Genomic DNA, 22,325 nt, shown 5'->3' with positions numbered 1-22,325 from the left:
CGCTAATTAAACGTTAAAATTATTTTCGGATTAATATATGACATGTTTTTTTTTTTTTTTTTTTTTTTTAAAAAGCTTATTGTTGAGGTAAATATTCAGAACAATCTGAGGCTAAACTGTTCTAAAAGGGGAAGGATGACAGGAAAGAAGGATAAAAAACTGTGCAGAAAATGTTGAAATCCACAGTGATGCATAAAAGGAACCCTGGTCTGGGATGCAATTTATTTCAAGTCGGAGATACATTTGAAAAAGGTGTAGCATTTCTGATCCTAACAATCACTCAATACATTTGATTAGACGCATGGCTTTTCTGCTGAGTAGCCTGGTACTGCTTTTAGGAGTCCTAGGTAAGTCCTTTTAGAGATAATAATTTCTCTTTATTTTATATCAGACTACTGCTTTGTCAAACATACATGTTTTTGAATATAATAGGCTATAATAACATTAACATAGGTTAACTCAATGTATAAGCATATTGTCGACAGTGTATTTAATGTTTTTATCAATAATTGTCTAGAGGAAATTCTATCATGGTGAGCATCGCTTTTAATAAACATTTTAAAAGAAGAGGCTGTGTAAAAGCATGGATGAATAGTCAGTATAACATCATAAATCATTATACATCACAATATACACAAAGAAAACATCTTTAACTAAAGGATTTGGTAGATATCTCTTCTCTAGTAGTAAAAAATCAATAATTTTAACATTCATCAATTAACGTCATCATGCTCGTCGGACATTGCAACAGAGCAGAATTTTAAACGTGCCCTCAACAGACATCCTCTTTTTTCCCCACGTGTATTGAGACAATATGACATTTATTGAATTAAGTACAGCAGTTAGACTCAAGCTCTCGATTTTGCTGAACACTGAACAGTTTACTTTATTACCTCATCAGCGCTTTGAATCAGTGAAAGTCTGTCGAAATCAGTCGACTGACAGTCCCATCTACTGGCCGGACTGTTAAAAAAAACAGACTATATAAAAAATGCTGTGTGTATATGTCGAAATCAGTGACCTAGATGTCGCTGTTGACTGGTGCAACGAATTACGATAACTTAATGTTTCCTTGTGATTTGGTGAAAAAGAAGATGGTAACAGATTTCATTATTGTCTTTGTGTCCTTGCCAGATTGGGTGAACTTGCTGTATGTGAGCGGTTGTTCACCTAAGACTGAAATGCCTTTGGGATATAAAATAAATTTGGTTATATATCATCGGAGTGAATTTGGGTTGCATTAAAGCGATTCTTTGTGAAGTAGAAGTGGGTAACAGATTTCAAAAGTGTCTTGTGCTGCCTTGTCATTCTTGGTGACCCTATTTCTGCAGCTGTTTTTTTTTTTTTTTTTTTTTAATGAAACAGTGAAGACGATCTCACAAGCGTGTATTTGGGTAATGGTAAATGGTGGGCCATTGTGTTTGAAGTAGACAGAGCAATCTTGCTTGAAACTGCGACCTACCAACCAAGAGAAGCGAACAGGCATCAGCTTTTACAACAACCCAGATGAACTGGTCACAACCTTGACCATGACAAACCTGCGCAGCAGTGATTCGAACCGCTACTGGTGTGCAGTCAAAACACGAGGTTCCTATCTCAGAATATCTCTAGAACTTACCGTCACTGAGGGTAAATGATTTTGAGATACTTCAGCACCACTTCGAAACATTTGAGAGTTCATCAGTTAAATCTCTTATTGATTTTGTTGCTTGATTATTTTCAGGTATTCCAGATCTGTCAGCAGCCAGCAACATGGTGTCAGGTGAAGAGGGCGGCAATGTTACTGTACAGTGTCTCTACAGTGACAAATTTAAAGATACTGAGAGAAAATGGTGCAGAAGTGGAGATCTGCACTCCTGTCAAACGGCTCAGGATATAGAGCCATCCCTCGGTGCAGCTCTACAGATAAATGATACAAATGATGGCGTTTGTACAGTGACACTGACAGGGCTGAAGAAGAAAGATGCAGGCTGGTATTGGTGTATGGCTGGGGATGTGCAGGTTCCTGTTCATATCAATGTTGATTCAAGACAACCCATTACAGATGCCAACACAAGTAAGTAATGATCACATTTCACATATCATTAACACATTGGATTAACACCACATCCTTACCAGACACGACACTGTGTAATTAAAATAATTAAAATAATAATAAAATAATTGGGAATTTATACCTCACAATTTTTCAATGAGTTTATATCTCGCAATTATGACCTTACAGCATGCAAATGCGCCTTTATATCATGCAATTCTCACTTTATAATGCTCAAATGCTAGAATTTGTGAGATGCAGAAACATGTCAGTCATTGTTTTGTGTGTGTGGTGGAAACGGGCTTCCATACTTCAAGACTGTAATAGTCATAGTTATATTTACAGTGGGTAATTTACCTTAGATCTTAAAAATAACATCCAGTGATGCTCAAACTGTGAAGACTGTGTAACAGAACAAAAAATTCCATGACAAAGATTGAACCAGTCACTGAGGAGGCTATGTATTTGAAATAATATAAATCAGAATCAGAATCAGAATCAGAATGAGCTTTATTGCCAGGTATGTTTACACATACGAGGAATTTGTTTTCGTGACAGAAGCTCCGCAGTACAACAGAATGACAGCGACAGAACATAAAACACATAATAAAAGAATAAAAAATACAAATAAGTAGATAGTGAATGACAATATACAAATGACAATTGTAGGCAGGTATATTACAAAATGAAGTTATGTATGTACATATATATTGTGTGCAAAATTTAAGTGTATACTAAGTATGTGTGTTAGATAAATAAAGTGTGTGTGTATATAAATATAAAGTGTAGTGTGTTCGCCGTTATTATCAGCTGTTCATAAGATGGATTGCCTGAGGGAAGAAACTGTTCCTGTGTCTGGTCGTTCTGGAGCTCAGTGCTCTGTAGCGTCGACCAGATGGCAACAGTTCAAAGAGGTAGTGTGCTGGATGTGAGCGGTCCAAAGTGATTTTGACAGCCCTTTTTCTCACTCTGGATAAGTACAGTTCTTGAATAGATGGGAGAGTTGAACCGATGATTCGCTCAGCAGTCCGGACTACCCTCTGTAGTCTTCTGAGGTCAGATTTAGAAGCCGAGCTGAACCAGACAGTTACTGAAGTGCAGAGGATGGATTCAATGATGGTGGAGTAGAACTGTTTCAGCAGCTCCTGTGGCAGGTTAAACTTCCTCAGCTGGCGAAGGAAGTACAACCTTTGCTGGGCCTTTTTCACAATGGAGTCAATGTGATTGTCCCACTTCAGGTCCTGAGAGATGGTGGTTCCCAGGAACCTGAATGACTCCACTGCAGTCACAGTGCTGTTCATGATGGTGAGTGGGGGGAGTGCAGGGGGGTCTCTCCTGAAGTCCACGATCATCTCCACTGTTTTGAGCGTGTTAAGCTCCAGGTTGTTGAGACTGCACCAGACAGCCAGCTCTTTTACCTCCTGTCTGTAAGCAGACTCGTCACCGTCCTGAATGAGGCCGTTTAAAATGGTTTATCAGCGATTTATTAATTTGAATATGTACTCATCCATTTTTTTGTGAGTTTACACTATTTGCATTGGACCGTTTGCCCACAGAATTTTGCTCGTGTGTCATTTCTGAGACTATGGTTAACACATTTGAAACCGGTTTCTCGAAAACTCCCTCATCTGTCATCGGATGGCTAAACGGATAGCCCCGCCCCAAACTCATGCCGTTGGTTGAGCCAGTGTTTCCATGTAGGGATAACCAAACAAATACATTTTTTGAGAGAAAAGTTTTTAGACTTTGACCTTTTTTTATAGCCTCTAATTTCATTTTTGGGGGCCGGCTCTTGTCCTGAGTGCTTAATTTAATGATATTCAAGAAATTACACACTTCCCAAGATGACAGGATTACATAGTGAAGTAATGAATTTCACAGTTTCACAGAGTTTCTTGGTAAAGCAAAACAGCACATTCCATTTCTGACATAACATGTAGTTTCCAGGAAATCACAAAAACAAGCAGCAATGTGTAAAATGTCATATCTGACTTTATTTGTTTGTTTGTTTGTTTTTACAGGACCTGTCATGTTTACGACAGCACAATCTTTCACTTCATCTAACTCTTTTGATGTGCACAACCATAATTCACTAACAACACTTGCACACACACCATCAAAATTACCTGAAAGTACATCAGTTCAGACAGAAAAAACTGACCAGACATCCACAGCATCACCAGAGCAGTTTCATTCAACGACACAGTCCTCATCATATCCAACCACAACGGAGAACTCAAAACATGACCCATCACACAGCAGTAGTACTGTTAGGACAACACTAACCAGCAGATCAACAACTCTTCATGTTGACAATAACTCTACAGTTACTCGGTCATCTAAAGATCTGACATGTGAACCCAAAACCACTTATGACAGCAGGTAAGGTCAAAATATACTTCTGTAAAACATAAATACTACTGTATTTAACATCTGTTTGGATCTATTTGATACTGCTGAAGTATAAGTCTAACAAATTCCTTATTTGTTTCAGAGATCGTATTTGGGTGATTGCACTAGTTTGTGGTGCACTGCTTATATTAATCTTACCTGTGATTTCCTGGAAATTGTGGTCATGGCATAGTAAGACCTCTATTATTATTATTATTATTATTATTATTATTATTATTATTATTATTATTATTATTATTATTATTATTATTATTATTATTATTATTATTATAATCCTGCTGTATGAGGCTTGTTATTATATCATACACTTAACTGTTCAATAAGCCTTCACTTGTCAGTATTTACTTTAAAAAAATAAAATTATTTTGTCTATACTTTAAAAATAAATAAAGAACTAAAATATATAATTTTTTCTGACCATTTCAGCAAATGCAATCACAATAGAGGAAGCAACAGAAATAACAACAGACCTCACTGTAAGTAAATCTTTTATACATTTCAGAAATATTATATTAACAAAATACTAAATACTGTTTTGAGAAAAAAATAAGTAAATAAGTAAAAAATATATTTAAAAAAAATACTAATTTAGACAGCAGAAACAGAAACAACACAATGATGAACTTTGAAGACTGTATTTTATTTTTATGATTTTTTCTTTTTGTTTTTTGGTAGGCAAATGACAGCGTTGTTCTGCTGGGCAATGAATGGACAAATGCTTCAGTTGTGCAGTTTAGCACAGACTCAAAAACTGTCCTAATAATGTAACCTGTTGTGACTTCTGGAAGACAAAGATGGAAGAGCCTTTATCCTTTCACATTGTGCCAAGAGCCACTCTCCTGCAGAGTTTAGCTACAACACTATTTAGTTATACCTGAATTAACTAATCAATGTATTTGAGTTGACTTGAAAATGACAGCCAGGTGTGTTGGAACTAAACTTTGCAGGTAAGTGACTCTCTTGAAGCATGAAACCGTCACAGATGGACAGCCGGGAGTTGGTGCTCTCCACTTGTATAATTAACCTACAGCATTTCATGTGGTATTCATATGGTTAAAAAGTAAAGTTATGTTAGGACTTGTCTTTCATCTCAACTCCCTAACAAAGCTGTCAGCACACTTAAGAATCTGCAAAATAATGATGTCCAAAACGCAACCTAATTTAAATTTTTAGTTTGTTTATAATTATATATATTTTTTATATAGTTTTTTATTGTAACACAAAGAGATTTGTATTTTTAATTGGGGTTTAAGTGTTTAAAACATTTTTAACGTGTAATTTGAATGATCAATTTGGTTAAAAAAGTCCTGATCACTCCCCTAGACAGAAAACTTGTATTACATTAAATTAAATACTAAAATTCAATTTGTTTTGAGAAACCAGCCCTTTGTAAGTCAACATATCTTGTCGTACTGGTTCAGGCTCCATACTATTTAATCAAGGATGTAATCTCCTTAAACAAATATTTTGTAAAAATATTAGATATCAGATATTTTCTAAAAAAATAAAACGGTTAATTTACTATATGAACCAGTTTCATAAGGAAGCTGTGACCTTTCATTCAACAATGCAGTTACAGGCTTGACATCTAAACGAACTAGTTTTGTCTGACAGTCAGGATTTGTCAGATGTAACTTAAAGAAAATAATAATTTTTTCTCTCCTCCCCGTCTTCACTTCCCTTTTACTTGTTTTTCTATAAGGAAAGTTCATGTGTTTGTTTGCATACCTTCTGAGTAGACTTTTACATTTATACAATAAACTTATATAAAATTTGCCAATCTTATGTAAATGAAACAAGTCAGTCATAAGATTTATGTAATAGTACCAATAAATCCAATTAGTTTCAAATGCATAAGAAACTTTATTTATTATTAAGTAATAAACCTAATGTATTTAAAATGCATAACATTTACATAATTTTTTATCAATAAACCCAAAGTATTTCATATGTTTAATCCTACCCTACCCAATCACACTGTGCTACAACAAAATCTAACTACAACACAAAAAGAACAGCAAGACCACTTTGTTACATTACATCAATTTATTAATGCTTAAAGCATTTGGCTATATCTTTATTAAACACTGGGTACGTTTTTCAGTATTTTACTTCAAAATGTCATTTTTTATTTATTTATGAATCAATCTTTCTTTTTAATAATTTGTACTTATCTTTACTCTGCATTACCATTATTAACAGCTGCGAAAATGCAATTATTTCTTAGATGAACTACAAGCTTAAAGGCCATGTAGCAGGTTAACCACCACTTTCGATTAATGGGTACATAAATCACTCAAGATATGTATATCATTTTTAAAATGTCTAAAAAATGGTCTTAAACACTTATTTTTTAAGTTTTTGGTATTAACGTTTTTTTACACAACTCGGTGATGACGTCACGTTGGGGAGAAGTCTAGGAAACGCAGCCTCAGCCTAGAATGATGCCGCTTTCTAGGCAACCTGTATCTATATATGTAGTCTACCTATCTATATATTTATATCTATCTATTTATCTATAATATGTGCTATCTGAATACTCTCATCTCTCTAGTCACTCTCATAGCCAGTAAAAGAAATGGACACAGCGACCCCATTGGAACTCAACTGAGACAATTGAAGCCTATTTTTAGCGTTTTTTAGCACTTCTGTTTCTGACGCGCAGACTCAAACGAAGCTAGACGACGTCAGCAACCTGTCTGACAGATGTACATGTTCTAGTAGTTGTGCGTGCAAACTGCCATCGTTAATCTTGCAGAGACGGCGAGCTTGAGCGGGGAGTTCTGTGTCGTGAGTGAGCAGGAGTAAGTATTCTGATTAATTATTTTGTATAGTATTTTAAAATGTAATGCCAGTACGCCATATTAAGTTAATTGCCTGCGAGCTTCTCCTCCTGTCTTTACGGTAATACGACAGAGAGTCGAGTGGTTATGACGCAATCGTTAGCCTATTTTTTACAAAAAACTGTTTCTACGGGGCCATAATGTAACATAGAAGGTAATGGAGCCCTTTATACATTGTCGTGTTTCTTTAGAAATAAATAGTGGACAAACTGAGTCTTTAAACGCCTCAGATGTAAAGTTATTCGCTGTCAAAGTGACGGCAAAATGAATGGGAGTCAATGGGAATGCTAACGCAAGTGAAGTTCTGCTACAAGATGGCAGCACACAGTCGACTTCAACTTCTGGTCGACATCCTTGCCGCCTGGTCACTCTCAAAGCTCTCAAGGCGGGATTTGGTAAATTCTCTCCCCAACGTGATGTGATGCAATGCATGGGGGAAAGGAGACCGCTGTAAGATAGTACCTACTTTTTCGTATTATATTCCATTTTGTGATAACCAACAGTGATGCCGGGTAACGTGTTCCTTAGTAACGCGTTATTCTAATCTGACCACTTTTTTCAGTAACGAGTAATCTAACGCATTACATCCAAACCAGTAATCAGATTAAAATTAGTTAACCAAGTCACTGTGCGTTACTATTTTTCCTTAATAATAATAATATATATTTATTTATTCTTGTATGTCAGGGAGTGAAGTCATGTACTGTATGCGACAAGTCACGTTTTCAGAATGCGTGAAGTTCACATCATGTGTACGTGCCACGCAGCGACACAAACGTAAACAATGGAGGGAGGCGAGAGATGTGCGTTTTCTAGATGGAGATACAGTCACTATTTTGAGTTTGTCAGCTAAAGATGACAACATTAAGGTCCATTGTACACTCCGTGCTGGCGGCGACAAAGTGTTATCTAGCTACAAAAATACTACGTCAAATTTGAAAAAAACATTTGGAGTCGCAGCACTGCACACACCAGGTGATGAGAAGCAGAGAGCAGGAGGTCCCCGACCACCTAAACAACAAAAGCTGGACTTCGGTGCAAAACCAGTGGGGGAGAGCTGAAGAAGTTAGTCGGGCAGTTTGTTGTGGAGGAAATGCCATTAAATACGGTTGACTCGTCCTTATTTCATGCCATAATAAATAAGATCCCTACCACTGTCAATGCCGCGCTGCATCACAGAACAGCTTTTTATTCTTACATGGAGGAGTATTCAGTGATGGAGAGAAATAAAAATTTTTTTTATTAAAACAAGTATTTATGTTAGGTCAAGAAAGACCTTTTTTTTGTAAAAACGTATTTTTTCAGGAAATAGTTTTTAACTTCAACTTTGTCAGGAGATAGATTGTGGATGTTACTGGTAAAAATACACTTCCAATAAAGTGAGTGTTGGCAAAACCGGTTGTCATTTTTATGTTGTCGGCAGCTGCTGAATGTAACTAATAAAGTAACTTGTAAAGTAACTTTAGTTACTTTTAAAATCAAGTAAATCTGTAAACTAAGTTACTTTTTTAAAGTAACTGTGGCAACACTGGTTACCAATACTCAAGTTTTCATAAGAACTTCTAGTTACCTCTACTAAGAGATAGTGTGTTTTATCAAATCAAAAATTAGCTAATTTGCTGCATACTACACTCATGGGCAAAGCGAGACTTTGATGCCAATAAGAAAATTAACATAGTTATCAATGTCAATATATCCATAAGACAATTATAATGTAAAAAGAGCAGGTTGACATACGTGTACTACATATTCATTAATGACTGCCTCCATGTCTTCACTGAGGGAGGTACTTGAGCCCCTTGGGATTTTAGTCTTCATTCTCAAATATGCAGAACAACAAGATCCCAAAAACACAACATTATAGTTATTGATTTACTCAGACATAAAGCTGAGTTACAAATCTCACTCATCTAACTCTGTAACTATACAATAAACCCTGTCAATTGGTACATTAGTATATTAAAGCGATTTGTAAAGAAACATTTAAATTGCATGTACTATTACATTACTATAATAATTTTTTTAATACATTTCTAATGATATTATTTTTCTTCTCTAGTTTGCTGAAATACAAACATTTAAAGAGTGGATTTCATGTGTCCGGTCTTTCAGCGCGTAGAGTTATTAAATTTAGGTTAAACTCAAATCTGACTCCATTTTTGTATCTAATCAGACTCCATTTTACTATGACCTCAAATTTAGGTTGAAAGGCAAATTGGTTGTTTGCCTGTCTCTAATTATTATTATTCTGAGATTTAATTATTCTATTTATTCTCTCATATTATTTCACTCGTTCATTCGGAAAACATAACTTTTTGAGTCTTGCACAAATTGGGAATACGATCTCTTAATCAGTCTTGGTCATTAGACAATTGACTGATACTTTTAGATGCCTTACCATGCTTGCTTATTTCTAAAAGTATATTATTCAGTCCCCATAGATCTGTAAACACTTAATTAAAGTAGGACTATATCTATCCAGAGGTCATGACCATTACCATAGAACCAAGCTGATCAATTAACTTCCTCTAATGGTAACTTTACATAATCATGCCGTGGTTTCCCACATACACTTAGTTGGAATAATATTACAATAATCAGAGGTTGAGGCTCACCCTATTCAGATTGATCTAACAACATTTGGTTGTTCTGAATGGAAAACCCATTATTAGCCTCTACAGTCTAATTACATATGACTAATGCCATAGGGGAAAGAAAGTAATTTACATGGAAGACCCTGGAAAAGGGCACTCCCATTACAGTAATCAAAATATCTCTTAACTCTTACGATCTGTGTTATGGTTTAATCTACTTTTGTAAGATTGAGACCATTGTACCAGTCACCCTGAGACAATTCAAATGACATCAAACATGACTGTATCACTTGCATTTATGCAGAATATTAAACTATTGGCAATTATTGGGGAGTGTGATGGTGAGGTGTGAACTACTAGGCACCGTAACTTATGATGGAGGGTATTCAAGAGATTGTTCAAATGTTAATTATCAGGAAAGTCCGTTTTCTTAGGGAGAAGTTATCCCTCAGTCCAGACGGTCCAGCTCCAGTCTTAAAATACAACGAAATCTATCAAATAATATAAGGGTAAGGGCTGCACGATATTGGGTAAAAAATGACATTGCGATATTATATTTTTCTGCGATATATATTGCGATATGAAATCTAATCAAATTTTTTCTTACAAACAAAAATGGGGTGAGCACACTTACATTCTCATTTTAAATGATTTAAACATCGACACCATTGTGTCAATTGATTAATATGCGCGAGGGAGAGAGAGCAAGACAGCACTCGTGGTGTTTGAAGACGGTGTTCACTCGCTATCTCTCTCTCTCTCTCCCTCTGTCTCTCTCGCGCTCTCTCTAGGCGTTTCTCAATGTCAAGGATGCTTCCTTGGCAGGACTGGTCCTTCCAAGTCACTTCCTTCAGAGGCTAGGCGAGACCCTCTTTAGCATCCGAAGAACACGTAAATGGAACAGGCTAGCAAGTCCACGTAATTGCGTCATTACGTCTGTGAAAAGGTCCGTTTGAATAACGCTGTGAATGGTATCGTTAAATTACTTTGGACAACCTAACTATTTATTTATAAAAGAAATGCCGATGACGCAACCAAGCTAACAATTGTTCAATGACCGGTCCGGTTCAGTTAACCATTTGTATTTGTATAATTTACAATATCAATATGGTAGTAATTTGTACTGGCATTTAAACGTTAAAATTCACTTACATTTACTACAGTTATAACAAATGTTTGGTAACGTAAATAAAAAGTTAATGCTAATGTTCGACATTTTTGAATTTTTGAACAAGATAGCAAAGCTGCGCACATAGGATTGTGGGTGATTTGAGAGCGGGAAGAGCGCGAAGGATGCATCTGTGTATGGGATATTTTTCGAATGAAGGAACAGTCCTTTGACGGATGTCGATGACGTAGCATCCTCGAAATACTGGCTTCCCAGGAAGCGCGTGCGCTCTCTCTCTCTGCCCTGTTAAACTGACAGGACTTAAAAACATGCAAATTATAAACTTTCACACTATGATGGTTAAGCTGTGCAATAAATCCGCGAATCACATTCGTGAAGGGCCGGGGAGCAGCTGGCCTGTACAGTTAATGAATAACGGATCACATCCTGTGATGTTACTATTGTGTATTAGTACATCGCGATATCGATGCTTAAACGACACATCGTGCAGCCATACACTGAGTACATATAACACATCTACCTTGCAAATAGATAATTATACAGGCAGCTCCAATGCAAAATGGTAAGGAGATTCAGAAGAACGGTTCTTCTAGTGCTGCTTTTTTTAAATTTGCTCATTCGTTACCAAAGCGGGTTTCTACAGCTCACAGTGCAGTACCGCCACCTACCGATTGGAGTAAACAATTCCATTTGTATAGACGGTTTCAACGGCATCAACATAAACAAACGTTAATGCGAGTGAGCGCTTTTGTGGACCTAACTTAACTTCCGGTAGACTCCAAATAGAATCAATAACAACAGCCAAGTCCCTCTAGAGTAGATATTTTTTGATAACAAACAAAATGTGTTTTCTGTGTGAATCAGGCGGACTTAATGAAAATGCTAATTCATTATTTGCCAGCAGGAGATGTTTTAAAGCATAGACATAAAGCGCGAGAAATAGAGGTTTCCCCAGTAACAGCTGTAAACAAAGCAGAGCTGGTATGCTCATACGCTGCTATCAGGCATATAACATGCAAGTCTTCTTTCAGAAATACAGCGATATAAAAACCCCCGTGCCTCGTTTTGATATTTAAACATAAATGTAAGGAATTATTATTATTAAACATGCAGTACGTTACGTAACGTTACGTTACTCATGTTTATTTAACGAAGCCTTTTTGGAAATCGATCAGTTTTAAAATTGTGGCGAGTCTCCAAAAATAAATAAATGTATGGGAAACACATCCCGCAGCACAAACACCTGAGCCCAACTTCAGTCTACTCATCACCTTGGCTTTAACTGCATTTGTAGATGGCACCGCAGCCAGACCGATATACACAACACAGACCGGAAGTTAACTTAGGTCCAGGCGCGTGCGCCCGATGAAACAAATCTATATAAACCAATCTCATACACTTTAACTAATTGGATCTGACTTGTTTCAGAGCCAGTTGCATTTAAATCCTATTCATAATGTTTAACTGATTAAATCTAATAGTTTTTACAGTTAACAGATTTATATTAATTCTATGTAATCGGAATACATATTTTTTTTAAACGATTATTTCAATCAAATCAAATAGATGCAAATGCTTAATAAATAATTGTGCCAGGAATCATTTTGATTCAAGGTTAATATTAAAGTGCCATCTATTGCAATACAATTTAGGAACTTAATAGCAACGCTCTCCCACATATTTAGCAATTGTAACTGCGCTTATTTCCGTTGTTGGTATAAGTGGCAGTGGGTGGTAATAGACAAGAAATGTACAGTTTCATACAATCGTGCTGATAATGTTTCTTTAGTCCTTTGGCAATCCTACAGCCTGAACCACTGTAGGGAAACCACATGATATACACATGATGCATATTTTGCATGTCTCTCTTAGTTAACAAACCTGATTCAGATAACCATGCTTGTTAGAAGTTAGAGGGTATATGCATTCAGGGGGCGTGGCTTTGGACGGTGATAGCAGGAAGAGTGTGAGGTTCACTTTGAGCACTATCAGGCTAAAATTAACATTTTCCAAGATCTCCTACTGCAGCTTTAACCACTTATGTGAACTGTATTTCCTCTTAGAGAAGACAATAGTTTAACAAATGATCCAGTCTAAATAGAGTGTTGCAGTGATAAGGTATTTTTCTAGGCCTTCCTGGAAGATTACATCATGGTAAGATGGCATCCATATCTACAGTTCCATCCACACAAAACAAATCAGATGTTTCCATTGGTGTTTGGATTATTGTAGAAAATAAGATCTGTGACCAGGTTTATGATTCTTAATGTTTTGTCCATCATGATAATCTTCACAAATGAATGCAACTTTTCTGAATTTTAAAGACCTTAATTAAAAAGTAAAAACTAAATGTACGCTATAAACGGACTACACAACAGTCATGACTTCAATGCTGCCACTGTTAAACTTCTGACAGCTCTTTCAGTCTTTGTTTAAAAAATATTTCCTGAAAGGCTGAGTTGACATAGTTTGCAAGTGTGATTACAAATGAGGCTATAAAAGTGGACTTATGAGTTTACCTCTAATGTCCCATTTAACCACCCTGTTAGCAACAGCCATTTGAAGACAAGAAGGTCAAACATCACAAGGGGTATTACTGATGTATTTTATGTCATACAATAAAATGTGTAAAAAAAAAAAAAGGTGGTAGCGCCAAACTCTCGTCCAAATATCTAGTAGGCAAAAAACATATTTTTGATTTTAAGGCAACCAGCTTCAGCAGATTTTTGAGTGTTGAATTTTTTTATTTCATCAATATGATATTATATTATATATATATTTTGTAGAACAGCAAGTTTAAATCACAAACCAAATCAAGTTTAATTTCATTCGCAATAAAATAACTAAATTACAATCAAAAGTTTTTTTCAAGTTAAGAGCTTGGTTCATAGATTCAAAATATACAAGGATACAAAGATGAAAGAGATCTGCACACGTCCAAAATGCAGCTCAAAAAGCTATCTTACATTTATTGTTTAGAGGTCACAAAAATTATGAAAAGAAGTGCACAGGTACAAGTGCAAAACTTTTTCTGTTATTAACTCTTCCTCAGTGCCATGTTCTACAAAGCAACACCTGCGCTAATTAAAACATGTATTACCATAATGCCCCAATATCACAAAGATCTTTAAACAAATACACATATATTTCAAATCTATAACAAAATACCGCAAACACATTTATAAATCATCCCAAATGATCCATACAACCACATCAACAAAATGCACAAACAAAATATACATCAATAATGATCTAATAACTCCAACAGTAGTTCTAAACATCAGCTTTTATGTATAGTCAATAATTTTTTTTTAAACCTATTGTGTGTGTGTCTATATATATATATATATATATATATATATATATATATATATATATATATATATATATATATATATATATATAGCTATAATTTTTTTCTTGCCCCCATGACTCAAATGTCGCCCCTGATAATAATAATGTTATCAGTGTCTGTATCATCAAATCATACAAGTTTAAATCTCCTGTTGAGGATGACTGACAGGTGAACTTACAAAACAATTTACACACTATTAATGTGTTTTATTCTTCAACTGTGGTATAATGTTAATTACAACAAAATAATAATAATAATAATTTCAGTTTATCCTGCAGTCTGCAGAAAATAACAAAGGTTGTTGACATTAATGTGCTTACATTGAAATCGTAAACATTAACGGGATACTCCTTTCCAAAATGAAAATTGTGTCATTAATCACTTACCCCCATGTTGTTCCAAACCCATTAAAGCTCTGTTCATCTTCGGAACACAGTTTAAGATATTTTGGATGAAAACTTGGAGGCTTGAGACTGTCCCACAGACTGCCAAGTAAATAAGTGTCAAGTTCCAAAAAAGGTATAAAAGTCATCGTCAGAATACACCATCTGCCATCAGATGTGCAATCTGGGTTATATGAAGAGACAAGAATGCTTTTTGTAAGCAAAGAAAACAGTCTCTTCTGTGTCTCTACATGTTACCATATGCTGGTAGGATAAGCATTGCATTAGCAGTGCAAATGGTTGTGGGTTCAATTCCCAGGGAGCACATGTTAGGTAAAAAATGTTAGTCTGAATGCACTGTGAGTTGCTTAGGATAAAAGCGTCTGCTTAATGCGTAAATTTTATACATAGCACACACAGACACAGAGGAGACCATTGACAAAGGATTTTTTCTTTGCATACAAAAAGTGTTCCCGATGCTTCATATAACCCAGATTGCATGTATGATGGGAGATGGAGTATTCTGAGGATGACTTTCATACCTTTGAAGGACCTTGACACTGTTATTTACTTGGCAGTCTATGGGACAGTCTCAAGCCTCCAGGTTTTCATCCAAAATATCCTAAATTGTGTTCCAAAGACGAACAGAGCTTTATTGGGTTTGGAACGACATGGGGGTAAGTGATTAATGACAATATTTTCATTTTGGGAAGGAGTATCCCTTTAATGTAGTTATTTGCAGGTTATGACATTACAAGTTATTTGTGGTTGTTGGTTAATGCCCATTTTAAATCCAAAGGAGGTGAAAAGTCTCTCTACTCATGACCAGGGGCGCAGCTGACCCCCCCCCCCCCCACACACACACACACACAGTTTTTTAAATGCTATGCTCCTGCTCATGGCTTACCTCAACGTTCACTCAGCATCTGTTAAACTGCCCTCAAGCCCAGAACCAGCTGTTGAGATCTTTGACCACTTTGTAGTGCTTATTCCTTCTAATATGATCACAAATCCAACAGGCATGTTCAAGACCAAAGTATGTTGGCTTTGAAACAAAACGTTCTCTCCAGGTGAAGTACTGCATATACAGGTCCTCGTTTTGGTCGAGGTGTTTCAGATGATCGGCCAGTTCTTTTGGGGATGGAAAGTCATCCACATGAATGAAGGCTTTACTTGGTATGAACAGCTCATAGTTTTCTCTGGGCGGGCCAATAACAACAGGAACGGTACCAAGCCCTAGAGGATTGAACAGCCTCTCTGTCACATAGTCTCTATGAATGGAATTCTCAAAAGACAGGTAGAATTTGCAACTAGACATTAAACTGGAATACTCCTTATCATTAACTGGTTTGTTGAAGTGCCCGCCATAAGTTGACACGTCGATGAATTTCACTAACTCAGTATAATAATGTGATCGCTTAAGGTTTGGGCTATAGTGACTTACTACCCAACAAACTAATTTGTCCTTCTTTGGGATAGTATATTTTTTCTCTTCCTCTGTGCTTTCTGTGATCCTACCGTAAGGTACTGGAATATCCGAGTCCCAGCGGTAGCTTGAAGTCAGATTAAATAGTTCCTTTAGCAAGGGAATTTGATTTGTATATGTTGGAGACTCCATATTCCACCATACCCACTTCTGCAAAGCTGGTCGTGGGAGTTGTGGTATGTTGGATAAATCCCCACTAATATCTCTATGATGGATCATTACCCCATGTGCTTGATTAAATAGACCTCTGTCATCCGTTAAATGGCAGCCATGGATACCGAAAGCCGAACTGCAGGGTCTTAAATCAAAACTGACGCCAAAAGGCCACATCCAGATTAACACAATGGTGTCTGGTTCTTCTTTCTCTTTAGATGTTGCTATCAGATCTTGTTCCAAGGGGATGTCTGGGCTGCACTTGTAGTTATGCATCTTAAGAACGCTGAGGCAATTTTCTGTGTTATTTATCTGGACATGAGCACCAGTGAATTTGCCGAAAAAGTTTTTGGTTGAGTCGTGGTACAGGTACATGTAGATTGTAAGAAATGCCATCAAAAGTATGGCGATTGTAATGTTCTTAGTGGTTTTTGAAACCATTGTTTTGTCCATCACTAATGTAGAGAAAAAGATGTAAAATGGATTAATATGTGGCTTGAAATATGTTACTTCTGGACAACAAAACCAGTCATAAGGGTCATTAAAAAAAAAAAAAAAAACGTTCTATTTGTTTGTTAGGATAGGACAATATTTGGCCGAGATATAACTATTTGAAAATGTGCAATTAACTGGTGCAAAAAATCTAGATGTTGAGAAAATCGCCTTTAAAATTGTCCAAATGAAGTCCTAGCAATGTATATTACTAATCCAAAAAATAAATAAAAAAAATAATCAAAGTTTTGATACATTTATGGTAGGAAATTTATAGAGTTGTTCTGATTCCGATACTAGTAACGGAAATATCACCGATACCACAACAAATTTTGGCATCGGCGAGTACATGAACCCATATACCGATCCGATACCATTTTCTTAAACAAGACCTAGTTATGACCGCTAGCTTTGCCTAACCGCTGCACGGTTCTTCTTCGCTGCTCAGAATGCATTGCAACCACAAGAAGTTTTACTGTGTTGCCACAAGCAACACAGTAAAAGCGTCTCTTTAGAACCGGTAGTAAGTTACAGACTCCCGAGTATATTCGGTACCCTTAGCTGCGTTCAGTCACTTCCTTGTAAGTCTAATGGTGAATTCTAGTCAACTAATATTGATCGTTTTTATGAGTTGAATGCACATGAATGCAACCACAATATCGTAAATACCAGTGGGGAGCTCTGGATTTTCTTAAGCCCCGATCTGTACGAGTTGGGGTTGGCGTGTCAGTGATTAACATGGCGGAATATACAATACTTAAAGGTATTTAGCTGTGATATTGTCAGACTTTTCTATTGACAGCACAGTAAGTTAATCGACGACGCAAAATATGATGGCACTATAATATAACAATGCAACTTGTAACAATAAAGTTGGCAGTGGCTTCATAAATTAATTTAAAACATTAAAAAACGAAGTATACCTAATGCACATTTCATTGTTCTTCATTTTCTAGAACAAGAGTTTAAGAACATTGCTGTATTTTTATGTTTTTAATTAAGAGAAAGTACTCCGCCATCTTGCTCCGACCAAAGTGACTTGAACGCACATGCCGTAGTGAGCATGACTTCCACCTCGTGCATACGAACTTCCCAGTAGGACTTGAACGCACCATAAGCGCAGGGCTCCAGACTGTAGCCCAATATATACTAGTGTCTGTGAATATTAAACTGCAAAATACAATTTAAATATTACTCCTTCAAATTCTACATCTCTGTGGGTGACGGACGCAGATGCGCGGGAGCTCACTGTTTTGTAGTCCCTGCCGTGTGTCACTATATGAGGACACGAACACATAAAGCATCACTTCATGAGAATTTACCGTTTCATTTGAGAAAACTGTCATATCATAAACACAGACACTCAAAGATCTTCATGGCAACCCATCAAAATAAATGTTAACGTGAGTAAACTGACAATATATTAAGCTACTGTTGTAGCCTACAGTAGATTTAGCTATGTCTCTATGTAGTAATAATTATACGTCTCTATTAATAATAATAATAATTATGCCTAGACGGTTGCTTGTTTTTTACTTTTTTTTTTGTAAAGAGATTATCTGATTAATATATCTTTTTTTTTTTTTTATTCCTAGACTTATTGTTGGAGGTTTTTTTTACAGTTATATTGTAAAACTAAAATACCTTTTTTAGTTTGCGGTGTTAGATGTTTGGCTGCATTTGAAGTTCTTTTTTGATTAAGAAAATAAATAATATTACTGTCAAATTCATGTCAGATAATAAAAAAACTGTAATAAATACAGTAGTTCACCATGTATTTGTTCATGTTTTATCAAGTGATAAGTCTGAAGCACACCATAAAATAATTCTAGCAATTTACACAGCGCTAGTAGTATATACAGCTGTATATACAGATACACACCCAGGTATCAGATCAGTACTCGGTATCGGCCGATACCCTGAGCCCAGGTATCGGGAAGAGAAAAAGGGTATCGGAACATCTCTAGAAATTTTCCAAATATCTTCATGGAACATGATCTTTACTTAAAATCCTTATGTTTTTGGCATAAAAATATATATATTTATATAATTTTGACCCATACAATGCATTGTTGGCTTAGCTATTACTACAAATATAAACACATTACAGCAAACTGTATTTAAATGTATATAAAATAAATTGATTGCTACCACAAATAGCTTACCATAAATTTTTTTAGTAAATTCAATGAATCATATGCTTATGCTGGTGATACACGTGGCAACTTTTCGGCAATGTTGCCAGGCAACCTTGGTTAATGTTGGCGACAACGGGCAACCCGGTGACACACAGGGCACATGACTAGCCGCTAACACCTTGAGCAAGGAAAAATAAGGGACACCCACCACACAAAAGAAGAAATCTTGAAGAATGTGGGTAACTAAGTTTCTGGTCCTTAGCAGCTTCCACAGTAGAGAAAAAATATATTTTCATTGGGGACCAGACACTGTTTGGTTACCCACATTCTTCAAAGTATCTTCCATGTTTAACTGAAGGAAGAAATTATTACAGGTTTGTAACAACTTGTGTGTAAACTAGGATAGCATTTTTGGGCTTTCTTTTCTCGTTTTTAGTTTCTCTTTTAATAAAAACTCAGGTTACATGTAGGCTATATCAGTTTATAAAAAAAAAAAAAACTTTTTTTTTATATGTATTTTCTTTTTCAACTGAAAAAACAAATATGTTGACTTACCTCTATTGGAAAAATCGAGAGCATCAAAATGTAGTAGTCTTGTGTGAGTCACGTCCTGAGAAACCAGTCCTATTATAATGTATGTATGCTATATGTTAGACGAACTTGTCAGGTGAGGTGCTGCAGGTGACACATTGCTGGTTTCGCATACTATTTTTGACTATTAAAATGTGTTGACGAGACACTTGCGTCTTTGATAAAGACTATGTGCTCTCCGGTATAAAATGCATTCATGCATTTAGGAGACCCTTTTATTTATTCAGTGACATACATCAGAAGCAATTTGTAGTAGTAGAGACAACAAATTGCATGGTATAGGTGAGGTAAAAATCTGTCTAGTAAATAAGCCTAAACGAATGTAGAAGAGTAGCCTCAGTTGTTCTTATTATTTTACAGATTAAACAAATAAATTAAAAAACACAGTCGGTTTCACAAACCTCTTATGAAAATCCATAGGCATAATTTTACCTTCACATAAATATAACCTTGTTCTATTCTGTTGCTCCCTTAAAACTATTAATGCCGCATTTTTTGAATATTTCCTTTGTAAGAAATCTACTCTGTGAGCGTTTGCGCTGTGTGTGTGTGTGTGTGTGTGTGTGTGTTTGTGTATGTGTGTGTGTGTGTGTGTGTGTGAGCGTGCGACTGTGCTCTGAGGTAACTCTCAAAAGCTCTGAAAGTCTAGCCTACCTTATTTGTTACAAATGGCTGGAGCAGCAAATTGCAACTCAGTGAAGTGTCGTCCACTTCTGTTATTTTAGATATACAAAACATTTCACTATGCCGCTTAAAACTGCAAACTAGTATTTGATATCAAATCATTTTAATGTATCAACACTGAAAAAAAAATTATTCATTGATTTTACAAAAAACTTTTTATGGTAAGTGGTTGCAATCAATTGATCTATATTTAAATAAACTAATTTAGTTGATTAACTTTCAGCAAAATTGGTTTATTTAAATGTAGCTAAAATAAATTGATTGCAACAACTTACCATAAGCAATTTAGTATATTCAATTAATCTTTTTTTTTTCAGTAAATCATAAACCCCTTTTTTTATTGTTTACTGCACTGTAATTCTTAGTTATTTACTTATTAGAGGCTGATGACTTGGTAGTCTCGTGCATTCAAGGAAAATAAGGTGTGCACTTATTCATGCTTACATATGATTAGCTGAGGTATGGAAATGCATATTTGGCATGGTGTCCGGGGAAGGGCTCCAGTTAGTCAAAAGACAAAATTTGAATTCTATGTTCGCCTGAAATTAATTACTATATTACAAACTTTTTACAACTTAAAAATAGATTAACTATCACTACTATATCTATGTACTTGTAAATACAGCATTTTTTGTTTTGTTTTTTGCTTACAAATCCCGTACCGACATGTTAATCAGTAAATGTAAGGCACAACAACAAAGAGGGGGGAAAAACAGTTCACACCTGTCCATCTAATCTACACTCCATTTGTGAATAATTCTGAATAGATCTGAAATGAAGTCTATTCTCTGGAAAATAAACAATCATACAAACAGGAAGATTGAACGATATGACACTGAACAAGCTGTGGATAAACTGTTATCAGTGCCAGCTTATATGGCTAGACTGACTGCAAACATCACTAGATGAACATGACTGATAATGAAATGACTAGTTACCATATTCATGCAGTAATACTATATAGTATAAGACAACCGTTCCAGAACCCTTGGTCATCTGAACAGCAGATGCACGGTTTAAAAACAGAAAAAAATGAAAGCAATTTTGTGGTTTACATGCAAATTTAGCCAGCGTTTAAATATATTTTAAGTTCATACACTGTTAGAATGCACCAACAAAGGCTGTCTTTGACTCAACGCTATCCTACAAAACCAGTCCATAGGCGCCATGTGGACAAGGCCTGCATTCCACCAGATCACAAACAATGCAAGCAGCATAGCAGTGCCTTTCTGTAACGGGAAAAGCCAGCATTAACAACGCGCCACAAAGTACGAGGAATATTGCAGGACGACAACTCCAAACTTGAAAAAAAAAAAACATGGTTTATCTGTAGAATAAATTATAAAACCTACCGGTTTCCCAAAGGAGGATGTGTTAGGACTGAAGGAGCTGATTCATTAATGGCAGAGCATCTGTTGGCACTTTTGGACCTTTCGTTCACAAACTTACCGGAGGGTAATGAAGTCCAACAACCCCCTGAGAGAACTTAAAGATAATGGCTGTTCCCTGAAAGGGGCACAACCAGGACAAAAGACAAAAACATCTAAATCGAACAGTTTTTTACAGTTAGGCTCACACTCAGATGCTTTCTGCTCTTTGTGATTATTCACAGTGTTAATAAGGGGCAGGCTTTGTGTCTGTAAATGTGCATGTGAGATTATGCATATGGGTCTGTGTTAGGGATGCACCGAAATGAAAATTCTTGGCCGATACCGAAAACCGAAAAAGAGAAAACCAAGGCCGAAAACCGAAACCGAAACACCGAAAGAAATTATGCCAATTATTAGTACCATTGCATTTATTGCTATGACCGTGTACTAACTTTACTAAAATTAAGACATTGCAATTGCATAAATGAATATTAAAGTTTCAAAGATAATTACAATTTAATAACTTATTTTAAAAAAAACATAAAAATACATAATTACAATGATGCAAATATTTATTAAGCACATTGCAACAATGCACAGTATAAAATAAAATTCAAACCAAAAATGTATCCCACTCATGTGTATATTTAATAATAATGT

The 22,325-nt window shown here is 35.8% G+C and overlaps 2 protein-coding genes and 1 long non-coding RNA gene across 3 annotated transcripts; 2 read left to right on the top strand and 1 right to left on the bottom strand.

Annotated features, from left to right (window-relative positions):
• Window positions 1–220: 220 nt before the first annotated feature.
• Window positions 221–4,448, top strand: LOC113119817 (polymeric immunoglobulin receptor-like). The gene is made up of 4 exons (XM_026289485.1): window positions 221–347; window positions 1,366–1,629; window positions 1,724–2,056; window positions 4,057–4,448. Exons 2-4 carry the CDS (start codon window positions 1,530–1,532, stop codon window positions 4,419–4,421), a joined length of 798 nt encoding a protein of 265 aa, XP_026145270.1. The 5' UTR covers window positions 221–347; window positions 1,366–1,529; the 3' UTR covers window positions 4,422–4,448.
• An 85-nt stretch (window positions 4,449–4,533) lies between these two features.
• LOC113120282 (uncharacterized) lies at window positions 4,534–5,419 on the top strand. The gene is made up of 3 exons (XR_003294571.1): window positions 4,534–4,618; window positions 4,874–4,923; window positions 5,123–5,419. It is a non-coding gene; the product is annotated as an uncharacterized LOC113120282 (long non-coding RNA).
• Window positions 5,420–15,691: 10,272 nt separating this feature from the next.
• On the bottom strand, window positions 15,692–17,006 carry LOC113120213 (alpha-(1,3)-fucosyltransferase 9-like). The gene has a single exon (XM_026290147.1). It carries the CDS (start codon window positions 16,841–16,843, stop codon window positions 15,692–15,694), a length of 1,152 nt encoding a protein of 383 aa, XP_026145932.1. The 5' UTR covers window positions 16,844–17,006.
• Between the last annotated feature and the right edge of the window lie 5,319 nt (window positions 17,007–22,325).

The sequence above is a fragment of the Carassius auratus genome, chromosome 19 (assembly GCF_003368295.1).
Source record: "Carassius auratus strain Wakin chromosome 19, ASM336829v1, whole genome shotgun sequence".
NCBI lineage: Eukaryota > Metazoa > Chordata > Actinopteri > Cypriniformes > Cyprinidae > Carassius > Carassius auratus.
The sequence above is the reverse complement of the archived record's forward strand: the minus strand, read 5'-3'. Positions and strand labels throughout refer to the sequence as shown.

Excerpts from the sequence above, each read along its gene's own strand:
- LOC113119817 (XM_026289485.1), top strand. The coding sequence starts at position 1,530 with ATGACAAACCTGCGCAGCAGTGATTCGAACCGCTACTGGTGTGCAGTC. Across the intron at positions 1,630-1,723 it reads AGAACTTACCGTCACTGAGG|GTATTCCAGATCTGTCAGCA; the intron begins GTAAATGATTTT and ends GATTATTTTCAG. Across the intron at positions 2,057-4,056 it reads CATTACAGATGCCAACACAA|GACCTGTCATGTTTACGACA; the intron begins GTAAGTAATGAT and ends TTGTTTTTACAG.
- LOC113120213 (XM_026290147.1), bottom strand. The coding sequence starts at position 16,843 with ATGGACAAAACAATGGTTTCAAAAACCACTAAGAACATTACAATCGCC.